We start from the raw sequence: 18,578 nt of genomic DNA, 5'->3' as shown, positions 1-18,578 counted from the left end.
TAGTCCCTCCCCCAGTTTCTGTTCCAACTGACTGAATTATCCCTGTATCAGTATTGAAAATGCAATAGTAACTCTGAAGTTACCTGAATCACAGCAGTTCTGTGGCTACCAGGCATGGTACAAATCCTGTAGACACTGTCACACACATACACACACGGAGGGTAAGTTTATAGCATAACTGAAGACAAAATGCATCCCTTTCTTTGCCCTTCCTAAGAAATAAAGTGAAAATATGAGAATCCTTATAGGAAGAGATGCACTGAACAGTGGCATTTACCAGTGCATATGACTAGCAATTCACATCTGTTATCATAACCACTGTGAACACTGAGGGTAACCACACAGGTGGTATCTTTATTTCACAAGATTAAAGATACAGTACAAAATGAATCTGTACATCTTTCTATTAACAGAATTTGTTTACACAATTATATTACATTTGACCAGCCTTTATACTGATTTTAAATACAAAATAAATTTACAAAACTCCTACAAGACCCTTAGAAGAACTGTAGCTGATAAAAACAAAGGGTTCCCCCCAATAGTCCCTATTTGCCATATGCATTTGCAGTAGTTCAAATCAAATTAAATCTTTTCAGTTTAATATTCTCTGAAACAAAAATAGAATTTCAGTTCATTGTTGCCTATCTAAAAGGAAAGCAACTTGCAAAGGTGAGTGCAATCCCCTTTTATAGGCCAAAATTAGCATATAATAGGTGAAAACTAGATAATGCATAGTCTTAAAAAGTCCTTTCACAAGCCACATCAATGTTCTTACCCCAAATTAAAACATTTGATAGTTTTTGTTTATTTATTTTAATAAGAGTAGCTGACTTATGGAAGATGACTAAAAAGTGAGTAAAACTATCTTGCAAGAATCTCACAGGGAGGTTTGTATCAAAGGCCTTACCTTCTCTTACACTGTCCCATCATGGACAATAAAAAGCAAGAAAATTATTTCAACAGATAGCTCTGGGATAAGTTTCACCAGTGATGAACTAAAATCCTGTTTTCTCAACAGTTCAGTGTTTCTTTGAACTGACAAGAACAGCTAATATCTTTGATTATTAATTTGAGATGCAGAATAATGTGTTTATCCATATTTCCCCACAGTTTTTCTACATATAAAAATACCACCAAGAACACTTACTGCTCTGTAGTTCCATTTTCTGTGCAGGGAAAGAAGAGCATGTATCTATGAAGGTCAAATAGGCAGGCTGTGGCCTATGTTACTACACACAAAGAATGCAACTTTTCCATTCAAACCATGCTGAACACACCCAAAAAGGCTTCTTTTAAATCAAGCTTTCCTTCTAAAATACTCTTGCATATAAACTGTAAGTCAACCTGTGTGCTACCAAAAGGGAAGAGTACTTCACTGCAGTAAATGGAGCAACCCAGCTGCTTTAGGAAAAAGATGCCTGATTAACTGAGTGCACAACAAGGAACATATTGCTAGTAAGAGTTAAATATACTTTCCTCAAAATGCAAGTTTTCAGAACAGAGTAGTAAGGGATTGTCACAAAAACTTAAGTCATGTTGCAGATAACTGATTTAGAAACTTATTCTTTTCTTTAATCCCTGAGTTAACTTGCCATTATTTATGGTAAGTACCTTTTTTCTTCTACCACCACATTCAAATGAATGTCATTTGAAAAGTAGTGGTAGTAATTTGGTGGAAGGGAAAAAAGCAGGAGAAAGACTTCCTTATTGCTCCTTCAAAAAGCATTTTTTAAAATTAATTAACTTGCTAATCTTCAATTGTTTTCTTCTGCTGATTTCTTGGACGTAAAAATGCATCAGATTCACTAAAAGTCATCTATAAGACTGTCATATAGCAGCAGTGATGAGAGATTCTCATGCAAGTAGAATAGAGCTTTTAGAATTTAGTTCTATTTGATAAACAACCAAAACATTTTAATAATGCTGTAACAAAATTGTTAAATTGCTTAAGAGAGCAATACCAATGAACCAATGGTATTTAACTGAAAAACATTTTCCATACACTCTTTAATTTACTCATGCCAAGCTAGAAAGAGTTATGGGACAGTGGCAAAATATTTCAGAGGGAGTGTTCAGAAGTCACAGATATCTTAGAAATGCAGCTGCGAAATGCTGTACATATAAGACACTACATTTTAGTTCAATACTGTTTCATCTGCTAATGATGATTAAGACTGAACAAGACATTCCTCTACCACATGCTGCAGCCCTCCCAAATTAAAGATTTGTCTTCATATGACCAGCATAAGCATTGTGAAGTACTGAGTTCTACCTATAATACTAGTACCTTTAATACTAGTAATCTGTGACATTTTCATTTACAAAAAGAAGGGATTGCTCTTCTATCCCAAACTAGAGATCTATTGTGCAATGATCTGCTTGCAAATGTATCAAGTATGAAACCATACCAAAATCTCAATTCTAAATGAAGTGTATTGATATGTTGTTGCCAATACACTGGAAAAACATTTGCACAAAAAGAAGCCCTTAACCTTTTAAACACAACAGCTTTTGTCAGAAAGCAGCTAAAGCCTCCTCATTTATATTCATTCAGCTTTATGATAGTATATTCAGAGGGTTTAATGCTAGTACAGAAACCAATGTTTAACTACCATTGGTAAATAAAACCAGACATTTTTGCATTTCGTGCTTCTAAACGATCTCCCCACCGCTTCCCACCCCCAGCCCCGGAAATCATAGCTCAATGAAAGTCGTCTTGCAGTCTTATATCATCAGTCCACAGGTAACATTCTTTACACTCACTAAAAGGCTTTTACACTGACCTGGTGGCATCAAGAAGCCACTAGTCTTCTTTCTCTTTGGATTTTCTTGTTTCAAGGGGTCCTTGAGATGGCACAGCCAGAGACATTTCTGTGACTTTCTCCTATGCCAGGTACAAGAAAGGCTGGCGACAGCCAGAGCACCCCTGCAGCTTTGAAGTAGCATCAGAGCATCAGATGAGCCCATGCCCTTTTGTAAAGAGTATGTATTTTTGTGGCTTTTTTTTGTAGATAGTATGCATTTTTGTGGCTCTTTTTTTTTTTTTGTAGATGCATTAAGCAGATGCATGCATGAGACACACACATTTCTTTCTTGCAGTGCAAATCACTAACAGGACTGTTGAAAATTAAACATAGAACTTCCAACTCTAAAAGCAAGTCAGCTAACTCATGGAGATTTCTGGCTCTCTCCTTTCTCCCATGTGCGCAGTAATACTGATGCTTTTTGCAATCTCGACTCAGCCTCTTAGTAAAGACAATTTGAAGTTTAGGAACACTACCAATATGGTTTCATGTCACAAAGGATTGCAAACTACACAGGCTCCTAAAAAGTTTTAGAAGTATGTGAGATCTGGATGCTGTGTGGGCAGTTTTCAACTGATGAGCATTACAGACCCAACCTGTCCCACTCTACCTCACAGGCTACATACTGACTGCTGAGAACTGCCTAAGGGGAATGGAGGAAGATACTCAAAACAAAAAAAAAGCACAAATGGAGAGTGGTATGTTTGCCGGCTTAGTTTTTTACAGGGTTTATCAATAATCTATGTTAAACCATCCAAGACAGCCTAAAAGACCAAAGTGTAAGAAATTCTTAAAAAAAAAAAAAAAACAACGAAATAAGGACTATAGAAATACTTGGGATGCAGGTCAGAATTTAAGTTCCTAACAGCTCTAATCTTTTTGGAATTTGAATATAGTTCAGCTTCTTGGACTAAAGTTGGCCATTAATTTATTATTACTTTCATAAAGGGTAACTGCTATCAAGCAGGCAAAAACCTTCCACTGGGAGATGAAAAGGACTCTGAATAAAGAGGAACTAGATACAGCAGGCAACATTTTTGTAGTAGCACTCTTGTGTTTCCAGAAAAAAGCCATAGTGTTATTCCATTGGCACTGAAATAACATTCAAATCAGTTTCAAAATAATTTTCTTATCCCTGAAAAAAGGCATCATTCTAAGCAGCTTTCAAACATTTTTTTTAAAACTTCTTTGTGCCTCTTTTGGGGGAGGGACTGTTGATCCGAAGTCCTAATTCACAATGAAAATTGTTCCTTTTGGAAAAATCCAGTTCTTTCACGGAGGCTCTTGTTGCTATTGTGGTGGTTGATGCTCTGGGGGCGGTTCTTGTTGAGGCACAGCTGGCCGCAGTCCTGCTGGTCTGGGAATTGCTTGGTGTTGCCTTTGTCTGTAAGCTATAATTGTTCCCAGGAGCAAGGCGATGATAGTCATAAGGTAGAGGTCCCACTCAGGCCCCAGCAGCTGGTCCATATCAATATGTGAGAATACTTCTCTTATCTAAGAAAGAAAAAGTCCACATCATGTCAAAGAACACAAAGGGGAAATGACTTCGATTTTAAATTTGACTTGTAACACTTTTCATCTACCTGTACCAGTTTTAAAACTAAGTGGTTGTTTTCCTCTCTGAAAAAATAGTATCCCACCAGTGACATTCTTAGTTTCCAGGAACTAAAATACCATTAAGAGCCATGCTACAAAGAATGAGGTACTCCATTTTCTATTTTAGAGATTAAAGTTCTCACTATGGAGTTTTGTGGCTTTCCCACAAATGACAGAGCATTAAGCCTCAGGACACTTGTGGTACAATGCTGAAATTTGTGCAGGTAATGGACAGGGAAATTAAAGTGATTTACTGTTAGTTTTGATTGAAGTGCCTTTTTGTAAGACTCCATTTGCATAAGGATTAGCCAACATGCACTTCTATGCTTCACTACTGGATTTGATACTACTCAGTCACTGCCAATTTAAATCTGCAGCAGCAGACTTAAAACTAGGAAAAGCTGTGTTCTGCATACCAGCTTCTGAGAGTGCTGTGTGGGTATTTGCCCAATTGACTTAGAGTATTTTGACTGCCCTCAGCCTCTCTACTATAAGACTACTATAATTTGTCAAACTCTGCTGAATTGCCTGAAACTGCATTTGCTCTAAGTGATAATAACTTCCACACCATTTTAATTTGTTAACTAATCCAAAAAGGCAGTAAGATATCAGGACACTGAGAAGTATTGGAAAGACTTCACTTTAACTTCAGAATTTTTTTTCCAAGGCCATCACCCGCCAGAAACACAACAAAATATCTAAACTATCTAATACAAATAAATTTCCCCCCCCTCCCTGAGATCAAACACAACTCTAATGGGGTTGTTAAAGCTGAATATAAAATAGCATGAGAATTAAAAATATAATTTTCTCCCCTGAACAATTATGTCAGTTAAATCTGCTTCATTTTGATAGCAGATGATCATGGATTGCAACAGTCAAATGCTTTTCAGAAATTCTCTTCAAGGGTGCACTGCCTCTGCACATTTCATTTTCACAGAGTTGCACAAATAGGAAATAGGAATGAAAGCCTCAGTGACTTTCTTCATATGTAACAGTAGAAAAAAAAATTAAGTTTGCAGAAGGCTCAAGCAACATACTTCTGCTTAAGTAAGATTACAAATTGACATCTTAAGATTCCAAATTTCCTTTTAAAAATGGAAAACACATTTGCTGTTTTCTTTTCATTCTGCATTACTTACATTGATTTCCCGTATGTACTGCAAGGAATAAATCACTCCAAGCTTGCAAAGTGCTAGGAAGACTGGAACCTGAGCATCTGGGCTTGCTTCAGCTGCCATGTCATAGAATCGTTTTGCAAGATGAATATCCTGAAGTTAAGAAAATTCAAAGCTCAGTTTTGAAGAACTTGAAAAGTTAACCATAGATTGGTTTTTTTTTCCTGAGATATGTTCACCTTTGAATATACAAGTAAATGGAAGCTTCAATTTGAGGATGAAGCTATTTTAACTGATGCTAGAATTGAAGTTCAAAATCAGGTGATAACATATTCAACCTATTCACTGTAAACCAAGGCAAATATTTCAATAACTCTAGTACTCTAACATCTCCAACATTCAAGAAACATAAAAGACTAAAAACCCCCAAGTTTCAGAGGAATATGCAGAAGCATTTCCTCTCAGTTACACTACAGTATGCCTGCTGCATAGTGCAGCTTCTAATAATTTCTGCACATATACACAAATTAGATTTTACTACTTGTCCAAAATGCACATAACCGGCATTAGTGAGAGCAGTCTGGCAGAAGTACAAACACAGAGAGCAATTTAAGGAAGAGCTAACATTAGTGCTCTCTGGTGGCAATTGAAACAAGGTGGTGACTGTAAGAACTGAGGGTACATATTCTGAATAGTTTAACTTTCCTTGTTTGTTCAGTGTTTTTTTGGCTCTGCTTCAGATACATTCTGTGCAATGTTAGGGTATTTGGACACAAACTGGCTATGTTCAACCAAGATGTAAAGAAGAGGATCATGTAAGATTTGGGCCTCTGAAAGTGTTCCAAATTGGACATTTAAAAGAAGAGGAATCTCCAGGACTTTATGCCGCATGCTCATTTGATAATTTCCTGACGGTGAAATACCATGAAGGTTTTCTGCTCATTGATACAGTGGAAATAACAGTATGAAAATCGACATATTAAATGAATGAGAGGTAGTAGCTCACATTTTAGTGTTTTGATTTAATAGAACTCTTAATACTCATTGAGGTTGGAAACTTAAAAAAAAAAAAGTTTAAAGTTTAAATAGTTACAACTATTTAAAACTATTTAAAAGAGATTCCTTACCTCCTTTGTACTGTGCTAGTGTTGGTGTAAGCCTAAATAATGGCTTATTTTAATTTCTAATTAGTAAGCACTTCATTCTGCTTATGCATATTTTATTCTTACTTGACAGAAAAGTGCAAGCTGTAGGAGTCTCAGCTATAACACACAAATAGCACTGAAATAACCACACCAAATCCTAAGATAATACTGCAATAAAATTAATTTGTTCTTAATTTTTATGGAAACAGTCTTCGTTCTGACATGTAGCCTCAGGGACTGACAGCATTAAATCTATGAAGAGTGTCTAAATGTGCATGTGTGAGATTTCTGAAAGGGCTTAATATTTGGCATTGACCTGGTCTGAGTTTGAAAACCTTCTTGGTGCAGGAAGTGTACCATAAAATTCCATATGTAAGAAAAGACTATTCAATAATTAAAGTGAGAATAAGGCAAAAGCTCTGGTGGGGAAAAAAAAATCCCCACATAAAGAAATACCACATTTATCCAGAATGAACAGTGACCTGAATTGAAGTTGAGTAGGCCACCTTATCGGAACATTCTCCCTAGCTCTGGAGTGTTTGCAATCTTAATGACATGGATCTAGGTGAGGAGATATTTAAAGTACAGATCCTTTTCTTCAAAACACTGACCCTCCAATTTTGTTACATACTCCAGTGCTACTACAGTTTATATGTCCCATCCAGAAGCCTCTAGTAGAAAAACACATTTCAGTGGTAGACATCCTACTACATCAGGAAATATGACTTTAACTGTCAGTCATTTTCAGAGGTGCTCAGAATTCAGCAATTTCCATTCTGTGAAAGGAGAGCCAAATATTCTGCTTCAAGCAAAACTCAGTCTTAGCCTTTTTTAGAATATTCTGGCCCACCCCCTAGCCTTATCTAATCAGTCTTAAATGTCCATCTTCTCATCTTACAGTAGCAAAGTTTTAGAACACAGAAAGCAAAGACATCACGCATTCAGAATTACTAAAACTAGTTTTATACCTGCAGTTTCCTTGCTTAGACATTCTCAGTGCTCCTTTCCTATATGAACTATCTTTATTTCCCTTGCAATTCAACATTTCATTCCATGATGGATCTGAAGGAGGGAAAGTATTATTCCTCCACATAAGCAAGGCTACATATATTCATCATGAGCCTCTCTGCACTCATTTTGGCTCTCTGTGGGCAGCCATCTCTGCTTCAGGCTGGAGAATACTCGGTGCAAATGATGGCATTAGGAGTCATTTTTCTCATCATGCTGGACAAGAACCTTCTCAAACCTTTTATTATTTGATCTAAATTTTGTTGCATTCAAGACAGAAGCAAAATAAAAAGGCCCATGACCGAAAAAGTTTTTTTTTTCAAAGAAAACCTCCAACTTTAGAACTGTTGCTTTTAGCCACAGACTTATTTTCAGAAGTTAACTACTTTTGAAGGCTCAGTTACAAAGAGAAAACTATGTTAAAGTAACATTTGAAAATAAACTCTGGAAAAAATGCAGTTTGTGTAGTGTACTGTCACTTCTACATCAGGTCATTAAACATTTTTCAAATGCTGATTGCCTGATGCTGCCAAAGTAACAATACTGACCTATTAATTCCTCTAAATTGTTCTCATATTTTGTCAAAAAGCAAAAATTAGTCTTTAAAGAGACCAATAGAATAATTAAAGGTGCATACACAGACAAAAAAGTTGAAGACCACTGAAAATAGAGAAAATGAAGCCATTTCTTACAGTTTCAGGTCAAGCTATTATTAAATTAATATATTAACTAAGGTAGGCTGCTCAAAATTAGTATGCAGTTGCCAATTGCATTATTTTGACACATACAGAAACACGTTGCTCTGGATTCCATAAGAATTAACTCATAGACAGCAACACACCACAGGCTCCCTAGGAGAACCAGATATACTGTCTTCTTTAGGTGACATAGTGTGCCTAACTTGAAAAACCACAGCTGATTTGGTCATGGTTGTGCTTTGTTACCTTGTTTTTAAAATATGATACAGGAATCAATTTAACCAGTGTTTCAGAAGACCAGAATAATCCTGTACTAAAATACCATGAGCTTGGAGTGGATTTGCATTCATTTCACTACACTTCAAAGTCCTGAAAGCATTACTGATGCATATGGCACTCTTTTTGCCAAAATTCAACATTTTGGGCAAATGTTTCTTCCCATAGTCATTCTTCATCATTACTTCCCATAGTCAAGTGTGAAGTCAATATACTTCTCCATTGCCTATTGGCAAATGTATTGGGAGAGAGGCTAATTCCAATCAAGCGGTTATATGGTACCCAAAGCCCAGTAGTAGTTATGGATTTAACTGAATATTAACAAATTTACTCTAACAAAGCAGACTGTCAGTCTACAGCTTACTCACCTGCTTGATGCCCAATCCCTTCTCATGCATGTAGCCCAGATTAAACATTGCTTGAGCACTGTGCTGCTGCTCTGATGCCAGTCGATAGTGAATAAATGCAGTTTCATAATCCACATCAGTCCCAAACCCATAAAAATGGTAATCTCCAAGTTTAATTCTTGCAACAGTATATCCTATAAAGAAAGAAACAACAAAAAAGGATAAAATAGCTAAGCAAAGAAAACCTTTTGGCTTCCTATGAAGATGCAGAAGAAGCGCTAGTACTACTTTTCCCAGTTTGTACAAACTGTTTCTTTAACCACTCCCTGACATAAACAGGTTTTAGGTTTTAAATTTGGTTAAGCTAACTAAAATATAACAAATTTCTATTTGCAGGTAAGACCTTTTCCTAGTACTCCTACCAACATTTTTTTATTGCTATGAAGTGGTATCAGCTAAAAACCTGTAACATGTTCATAATCAGCCACTTACTACAGAAAAGCTTTTCATTTGCTGTATGACCTTTAAAGGATTCAACTTTTTTTTTTAAAAGCAGTGACCCTGGAAACTTGAAAGAGAGTGTCTCATTATCCATGTCATCATCTTAATTTCTTAACTTTCAACCAAAAGCCTTGAAAGTCTGAATTTGCATGGTACTCTTGCTTGACAGCCAAAAACTAGTAGACAGATATTAGTGTAGATACATCCATTTGGAAGTTAGATACTTCAAGATATTTCATCATTAAGCTCACTTTTTGCTTATTTTAGGGTAGGATTAAAAGCACCAGAGTTTGTGTTGTTTGGACATCGAGGCTGCATTCTTCATTGTTGGACTCGGCTTAATTTGAATAGGAAACTATTTCTTATAAATGATTAAAAGTAACAAATTACTCTTAAAGATTTTGGATCTATTTTTCCAAACAGATATATTTTTAGAAAAGTCAGTGTGAACATTACTAATGTTGTGTACCACTGCTCTACAATTCCATATGGAACAGCAAAATAAACACATAGTACATCTGTACTTTAGTCCTTTTAGTCTTCAGATTCACAGGAAGGCTCAGACCTGCAAGGATATTGTAATGACACTATAGAGATCAATAGCACAAAGAATGCCAACTACTCTACCTGGGATACAACTTTTGCTGAACAGGAGGAGGTAAACTTTCCCTCTTTACATGTTTCATAGCAAAATATATGAAATCACACATTAATGGCTCTACTAAAAGTTAAGGAAACCTTCCTGTCTGACCATTTGGGAGGCACTCTGGCCATCATACTCCCATCACTACACACTGTTACTGCAGGGACTGAACCTCCTTCCTCCTTTGCAGTGGATGGCTGCAGGGGCTGACGGGTGCTTGATTCCCTTATTTGTGCCACTCTCACATAGTCAGACAAGCTTTCCTTACTGGCTTGATCCTGGCTTTCCAAAGATGGCCAAATCTTTTAAACAATTTAATAATGGCACAGTAACACAAAAAACAGTTTGAGCTTGTATTTCTGAGAAGGAATCCCAAACAAAGGAATCCTTGGGCTTTTATACCCTCTCGGCTGTTCATACTTTAGTCTGGGCTCCTTGGCTCCTACTGTGTCTCTCACCTGGCTGCCCACAGGTCCCCATGCCCCCTGTGATGCAAAGGGTGGGCAGTTCATGGCCCCTTGCCAAGGGCTCCTCCACCCAGAACTCAACCTGCAGCTCACACTGCAGCTGCAAACCTACACTGAATGGATTCCTCAACATAAAAATAAACTGATTGGAGGTACAGACATACCTTGGGAAGCTGCTCTATTCCAGTGAAGCAAAGCTCGAGGATAGGTTTCATTTTCTCCTACAATGCTAGCTTCTTCTAAAGAAGAAAGAAATCCAGTTAAACAGAACCATGGTATATGCACACACAACCAAAAAAAAAAAAACAAACCACAAAAAACAAAAAACAACAAAAAAACCCCCACAAAACCCCTGCTTAACTTCAGTTTGTTGAAATCAGTTAAAAACTTAAAACAATCTGTGTTATAGAACAAACAAGATTCAATCCATCTGAAATTTATAAAAACCCATTTCAGTTATATGGCCTTTTCATTTATCTGCCCACATAAGAGAGCTAGGAACAAACAAAATAACTTCACCCTGAATTATGGCTTACCAACATCTCTCCCACTCCAGCTGTAGGAGATTCTAATGCATACTTGAGGAATGACAGAAAAGGCAAGACTTAAGAGCACATAATTTGACTTTGACAAATTCAATGTTGAAGTATAACCTGTTATAGTTTGGCCATCTGAAAACCAGGACTAGTCACATAAAACTAAGTCTTAAACTCCTTAACCAGCCAGAGACTAGTCTCTCTTTTACACAGCAGTGTTTTAGCTACTTCAGAGGTTTTTCATTTCACAATTTGAAGGTTCATAAACTATCAGAGTTCAGACAATTCAAAGGATTTATCACTTGAACTTCCAGTGTAATTATGGTTTCAGCTGTACTATCCCACAGCTGACACAAAGATTTTCTGTCTAAAACATATAAAGTAATTTAAAATCAATCTCCAGCTGAGATGCAGCTATATCTGAGTAAAGACAGAGTTTTAACTCAAAGAAAAATGCTGTTTCTTTGCAAGCATGCACTTCCAGCCAAGACTGTCATTACTGTACCTCATCTAAAGATGATTCACTCAGACACCTTTGAAAAACTTTAAGTGGAAATGAAGACGTTAGATTAGCCCATCAGCTGCCAACAGGTGCTTTCAATACTAAGATAAAAAGCTGGCAATGAGACCTAGATGTGGTATAGAGAAAGTTTAAAATACTGGGGTTTGCAGTTTCTAGAAAGATTTGCCACTGTACTTCCATTGTTTCCCAATGACTTCAAACTAATAAATCCAAATTCTAGCCATCGAGTTCCACTAAGACACATGGGACAAGGCTTTTATCAAATCTAAGACTGCCCAGCTCTGTACCCCTGCTTCAAGAGTAGTATCAGTAAAGTCACAAAGAAGAAGGTGCTGAGAAAACACATTACAAGAGAAATAACAAAGGACACAGACTTCCATGCATAGTACAGGTCAAAGGCAAACCTAATGCAATTCCTACTTTTACAATTGTGCTTAGGAAATCTAGGGAAGAAAATTTTTTGCACTGTGCAAGTTTCTAAAGACTCTTTGCCTACGCTATTTTAAAATCCCTAAGTCAGAAATTGAATGTACTGCAACTTTTAGTCTAAAAAGTCATCCTTAAAAGTGAAAATAAAAACTGATTACTTTCCAGTGTGAAGAGCAGCAAAGAGGGCAAGAGCTTCAAAGTTCTAACATGCCACCTCCAGAAAAACCCTTTTCAGTACATACTCAGATTCTTACTCTGATCAAGTATAAAAGCAGCATTGCTTTGTGCAACTTCATAGCCTTGTTCTGCCAGAAGAAGATACTGAACCACAGCAGAATTCGAATCACCATCTTTATAGCTGTTGTAGGCAGTCATTAGTCTTTCAGACCAACGCCCCCGTTCACATACGTTCTTAAACAACTGCAAAGGAAAAAGGAAGGGGGAGGATACTGGTTGTCAAGAACCTAAAAAATTTAGTTTCTGCAAAAAGTAACACTTGAACATTCTGATGCCTGTTCAAAATATTTATATTTCACATGAAAAACACCACAAGTGAACTCCACTGTTAAAGACAGGCTTACTTTAAGATACAAGTTGCTAAGCAGATAGATGCTTTGTAACTTCTAAGATTCTTAGTACCTAAAGGTAGTAACCTGTAGGATTCAGATGCTTACTCAGAATTATTTAGTATCTTAGTTTTGTTAACACTTAAATAGAGGTATAAAAGAAGAATTTGGTACTTTTAAGTTACTGTTGCTTGCTTTTTATTACATTCTTCTGATTTTCTTTGATGTAAATAAAGGAAAGACAAACCTGACATAACATAATAGCCAATGAGTTTTCTTCTGAAATACAAACAAGTTTGCTAATATATCACTTTCCCTTTTGATAGTCTTGACTTTGCAGTCACTGCTAGAAATGTCCTATACAGGCTGACATGGTTATAGCCAACCTCTTGCAAGTCAGTATTATTGATCTTCATAAATGACCTTACCTCAACAGCAGTATGACAGGACCGCATCACTCCAGTGCCAGTAGCGTGCATCTGAGCCAGATTATAAAAAGCGAGAATGTGGCCACCCTGGGAGGCCAGGTTAAAATATTTCAAAGCTTGTTTATAGTCCTTCTTGACTCCAATACCATCTGAAAGAAAGATTAAATCATTGCTACTCATTCCTCTTCAAAAGCAGCGTTGTATGAAATACAGTACACCTGCTCTTTAAAATTACTTACTCTTTAAAATTAGAAAAGCACTGTGAAAATGTCAAGAAAACCCAGAATGAAATACAAGTTTAATGTAGTAAGCCCATTCTACATGCAGTGTATGCACACTTCTAATGCCACCTAGTGAACAGAGACTGAAAGGGCAGGGGCTTAGACCTGCAAATGGTTTTGATGCCACTTACTGTAATACATGGAACCTAGTTGAAGCTGTCCATCAACCCATCCCTGTTCTGCAGCCTTCTGGAAATACTTCAGTGCTAGCTCATAGTTCTGCAGGAAGATTTGGTCCAGTCATTAGAGCCTTGCAGTACACCAAAGTTTAAGAGAGAAAATATGCATGTGCTGATGTGAAAGGACAGATCTGTTCTACAGAAAAATTACAGCAAGATTTTCCAGTGAAGATATTCCCCTGTTCAAAATGTGGAAGCAAAAAATGAAACAGACTACAATGATATTTAACTTGTTGTAACTCTGCAGCTATCTCAAAGCTGGCATCCACACACCATTGCTACGAACAGTTATGCTTAACAGAATGGAAGCACATGTTCTAGAATGTTCTGTTTCCAGAACACTTACTTCCTCAACTTTGGGCTAATTCAACTTTTGAGCATCTGTTTGCATAGCTAAATATAGAACATTTGACAAGAAACTTTCCTGTGGGAAAAGCAATAAAGCAAATGAACTAATTAAAAGTTTCAAAGTGTTCCTCCACTCCCACAAGAGACACAAAATGGGGACAGCTAGGATTTGTTTTATTTTACAAGAAAATGATAGAGAAGCTCAAATCTCCTGCTAAAATGCACACTTCTGTGCATTTCTAATAGCTGAAACAACAGTTTCAAACTTTAAAGAAGAAAAATCAGGATGTTTCTCTCACAGCTGCTAATCCCATAGTGCATTTTTTTTTTAAATTACAGATTTCCTTAAGGAATTTTCAGTGTAACAGAAATCTTCACAATTAAGCCTTCTACAGTGCTTCCCTCCAGAGAAAAAAATCTGTTGACAACAAAAAGTCACACAATCGCCTATGATTAGAAAGATTACTGTCAAAAACTTACCACTGGAACACCTCTTCCATAGAGGTAAGCCATTCCTAATCCACTCTGTCCAACTGGATTACCCTGAAAACAGAGAAACACATTTCTGCAAAGAAAGGCAAAAACCTACACCTACATCTTTCAAATCTGTATGCCTTTAACATCATTGAAACATATAGTATTCAAGAGAGAGTCATCATTTGCTCCTAGTAATAGTTATTTAGGAAGGAAACAGCATTTACAGTAATTTTTAGTCAGTAACTACACAGCTGATGAACAGGGAAAAAACTTTCAGTATTAGTTATGAAGGTCTACTGTGTACTTCTACAGTGTCATACAATACATAGAACCCATAACCCTAGAAAGATTAATAGCTTACTATTAATAGCTTACTTGGGGCATTAATAGCTTACTTATCTTTAGTTTTTCCAACTTCAAAACGTTTTAGGTGCTACAGAAACTCCCAAAACAACTCCAGGAATTTTAAGAAACTTAAGGGTAGAATGGTGGCTGTCCTGTGGGCTACATTACTAACCCCTGCCCCTACAAAAACAGGCACTATGGCACTCATTCAGGCCCACACAGGCATTGGGACACATCAGGGTTTCAGTGAATGCAGGGAATGAGCACACTGAGAGATTCTCACTTGAGCACAGAGATGTGGAACAGCATTCTGATTGTGGAATATAAGAACCACGAAGGCAGTTATCTTACAACAGTCCCTTCAGAACTGAATCTACTGTGCTTCACATGCTAAACACCCTTCCTGTAAGGCTACTCATGCTTTAACTGTTTAAACACTACCATAAAACAGTGACCACAGGTCAAAGACAGATACAAAGGATTAAAAGGATCAAAAAACATAATCCCAAAAAGCAAAACAGTGCAATGAAATGAGAGGTATAGAACTATTGAACACTAGCACTTCACAGAATTGCAGACTATTAAGGTGGACATTATTTCATATTGAGGAAATAGAATTAAACTATTGATGAGAGTTAGACTCCTTATTCTGAACTTCATGAAGCAGCATGGCCAGAGCAGTTTATGACATCTTAGGCATGCAACATTATGGGCTTATTAATCTTTGACAGAAGCTGGGAGTATGTGTGTACATGGAGGAGTGCATGAAGCATTTCGGAGCTAATCAACTTCTGAGTGCACATGCTGCAGTTCCATCTTACAGAAAAACATACCATATCAGCAGCTTTCTTGAAATACTGAAGGGCTGTCTCATTACTCTGAGGTACAACATCACTTCCTTCTGAGTACATCTGAAAGAGAAAGCCATTATTGAAGAACAGCCAAAGTAGTCAGTTTAGCATGAAGACCAGGAAGCATCTTCACTTTACATACTGAGATGGAGTCTGTCTAAGATTATTCTGACTATTGCATTACTGAATAATCATTAAAACTTGTCCAGAAGTAGAAAATACATCTATCTGCTATAAAATTCAGAGGTTTTAACCTTCTAATGGAAAATGAACTGCCCATAAAATTAAAATCTTTTCATGACAATACCCTTCACTTTTAATTTCTACCAAAGTGCAATCAGGCAAAAATCTGAGGCCAGTGGATATCAAACTGTATTGGCAGTCAAAATACTTTGCAAAAACAAAGCAAAAATTGGTTACTAAACACTTCAACAATAATTAGCAACAAAACACTCAACCAATAGAGAAAGCAGGAACTGCAATTTCTTCTGTCAGTGCCTTGAACAGCACATTATGTTATTCTTTTGGGCCTTAATTATGTTAATTTTGCATCCTCTACTACAATGACAGGCTGAAAGAGATGAGTTAGAGCTGGGGCTTGTTGTAGCCTAACCTTAGTAGGCACTCAAATGTAGAATAAGGATTTAACTCCTCACAGGCTTTACGTAGTCTGCAACCCAGATCTCAGACCAGTGGCCTAAATACCTCTCTAAGCAGTAATGCATTATCATTACTGTCAGCAGCTTGCCAATCATGTTTTAAATTAAAAATCACAGAACAGATTGAGTTAAAGGTCATCTAGAGCCAACTACCATGCCATGGGCAGGGATGCTAGCCACTGAAGCAGGTTGCTCAGGGCCCAAACCAGGCTGACCTTGAACACTTCCACAGATGGGACACCCACAACTTCTCTGGGCAACCTGCTCTACTGCCTCACCACATTCTGAATAAAGAACTTTGGCCTAACATTTAACCTAAATCTCTCCTCCTTTAGTTTAAAACCATTCCCCCTTGTCCTATCACTATCTGTTGTACAAAATGTTGCTCTCCCTCTTTTTTGTAAGCCTCCTTTATGTATTGGAAGGTTGCAATGAGGTCTCCCTGGAGTCTTCCCCAGGCTGAAGAACCCCAGCTGTCTCAGCCTGTCTGCACGGGAAAAGTGTTGTATCCCTCTGATCATCTTGATGGCCCTCCTCTGCATTCACTCCAACAGGTCCATGCCATTCCAGTGCTGAGGACTGCACACCTGGACACAGTACTCCAGCTGGGGGTCTCATGAACGCAGAGTAGAGGGGGGGGAATCACCTCCCTCAATCTGTTGGCCACTCCTCTTTTGATGTAGGCCTGGATGCTGTCTGCCTTTTGGGCTGCAAGTGCACACTGCTGGGTCACGTCCAGCTTTTCACCCATGAGACCTCTCCAAGTCCTTTGCCAGGCTCTCAATGAATTCATCTCCCAGTCTGCACTCATATTTGCACAGGTGCAGCCCTCCCATTTGCATTTGTTGAACTGCAGGAGGTTCTCATGGGTCCACATCTCAGTTTTGTCCCTTTGGAGGGCATCCCATCCTCCTGTTGCTGCACTGCTCAGCTTGGTGTCATCTTCAAACTTGCTGAAGCTGCACTTGATCTCACTGTCTGTGCCACTGGTAAAGATATTAGAGAGCACCAGTCCCTGAGGGACTCCACTTGTCACCAGCCTCCACCTGGACATAAAGCCATTAATCACAACTCTCTGGCTATATTCATCCAGCCAATTCATTAACCCCCAGATATTCCACCCTTTAAATCCACGTCTTTCCAATCAGAAGACAAGGATGTTGTATGGTACCATGCCAAAGGCCTTACAGGAGTCTAGATAGTTGATATCAGACATTCTTCCCTTGTTGACCATTGTTTTCACTCCATCACAGAAAGCAACCAGTTGGTCAGGTAAGATTTGCCCCTAGACAAAAAACCCTTAAATCTGAGGCAACTGAAACAATGCCCCACTCTGCAGATAGATTCAGGCTTTAGTGCAAAGTAAGTTCAGGCCTATTGGCAATTCTAACTGAGATGCTTTAATTCTCTACACAGAATGAAATTGGAAGGATTTCCTTTCTATTTCCTTTTCCAACTTAGTATATCCTGCTGGGCAAAGTTTTGAGAAACCTAGCTTTTCCCCATACATTGTGTGGAAAAGAATGGTTGTCTATTTAGAGCTTCAAATTTAGATACTTAATGATTTTAGTTCAAGCACTATTGAAAAAAACCCTAAAAATTCCTAAAGTAAAGGAAAACTTGGACAAGACATAATGGGCAACAACACTCAAATCTTGCAGAGAAATTCATAACAGGAGTGAAATGGCAATACTTAGATTCCAGAATTCAAGTTTTAGATTGCCTGATATCAGAAAGTAGGAAACATGTGCTATATTTCATTGCAAGGCATTTTTCTTAATTTTGAGAGTGTTTATACCTTACCTTTCCTAGAAATGCCATAGCATGGGAATTGCCAGCATTAGCTGCTTGATTGAAGTATTCAAATGCTCGCTGTAGAGAACAAGTGTTTTAATCACTATCACTACAATCTGAATAACTTTTCTTGCAAATGGAGTAGAGGCAGGTAGATTTATTTGCCAAGTTACTGGGTTCTGAGGATAAAAGTTAACAATCCCACCTAATTTAATATATTCAACAGGGTTCTTTACTTACATAATTGCAATATTAAGCAGCAATCCCCTCTAACCAGTGCATTCCAAAAACCAGAAGGGGAAAACCCAATAAACTACAACTGTTACAATGCACTAGCCACACAGGTAGATCTTACTTTCTTAGTGTACTATCAAACCTGTTTGGAATAGGTGAAATTTGCCAGTTTCCATTCTACCTTTAGACAGAATTTGGTTATACTCCTTCTGACCACTCAGTATCATCCCCAAACCCTCCTGAAACAGTAACTTTGAGGTATTTTCAAATACAATGACCAATAAATAATTTTTGTTAAATAATTACTTTATTGGATGAAATA

The 18,578-nt window shown here is 37.5% G+C and overlaps 1 protein-coding gene across 3 annotated transcripts in view; it reads right to left on the bottom strand.

The window, feature by feature from the left end:
* Window positions 1-334: 334 nt before the first annotated feature.
* Window positions 335-18,578, bottom strand: part of SEL1L (SEL1L adaptor subunit of SYVN1 ubiquitin ligase) — a 36,417-nt gene continuing 18,173 nt past the window's right edge. The window contains exons 12-21 of one of the 3 annotated variants that reach the window (XM_066321960.1): window positions 18,032-18,100; window positions 15,552-15,629; window positions 14,377-14,439; window positions 13,501-13,588; window positions 13,089-13,237; window positions 12,337-12,514; window positions 10,771-10,845; window positions 9,017-9,189; window positions 5,546-5,674; window positions 335-4,301 (exon numbers count right to left, since the gene is read on the bottom strand). In XM_066321960.1, the coding sequence (XP_066178057.1) occupies window positions 4,098-4,301; window positions 5,546-5,674; window positions 9,017-9,189; window positions 10,771-10,845; window positions 12,337-12,514; window positions 13,089-13,237; window positions 13,501-13,588; window positions 14,377-14,439; window positions 15,552-15,629; window positions 18,032-18,100 (1,206 nt within the window). In that variant the 3' untranslated portion in view covers window positions 335-4,097. The remainder of the gene's footprint in view (window positions 4,302-5,545; window positions 5,675-9,016; window positions 9,190-10,770; window positions 10,846-12,336; window positions 12,515-13,088; window positions 13,238-13,500; window positions 13,589-14,376; window positions 14,440-15,551; window positions 15,630-18,031; window positions 18,101-18,578) is intronic. The other 2 variants (XM_066321962.1, XM_066321963.1) reach the window with 2 other exon arrangements.

The sequence above is a fragment of the Sylvia atricapilla genome, chromosome 6 (assembly GCF_009819655.1).
Source record: "Sylvia atricapilla isolate bSylAtr1 chromosome 6, bSylAtr1.pri, whole genome shotgun sequence".
Lineage (NCBI taxonomy): Eukaryota > Metazoa > Chordata > Aves > Passeriformes > Sylviidae > Sylvia > Sylvia atricapilla.
This window is presented reverse-complemented; position numbering and strand designations above follow the sequence as displayed.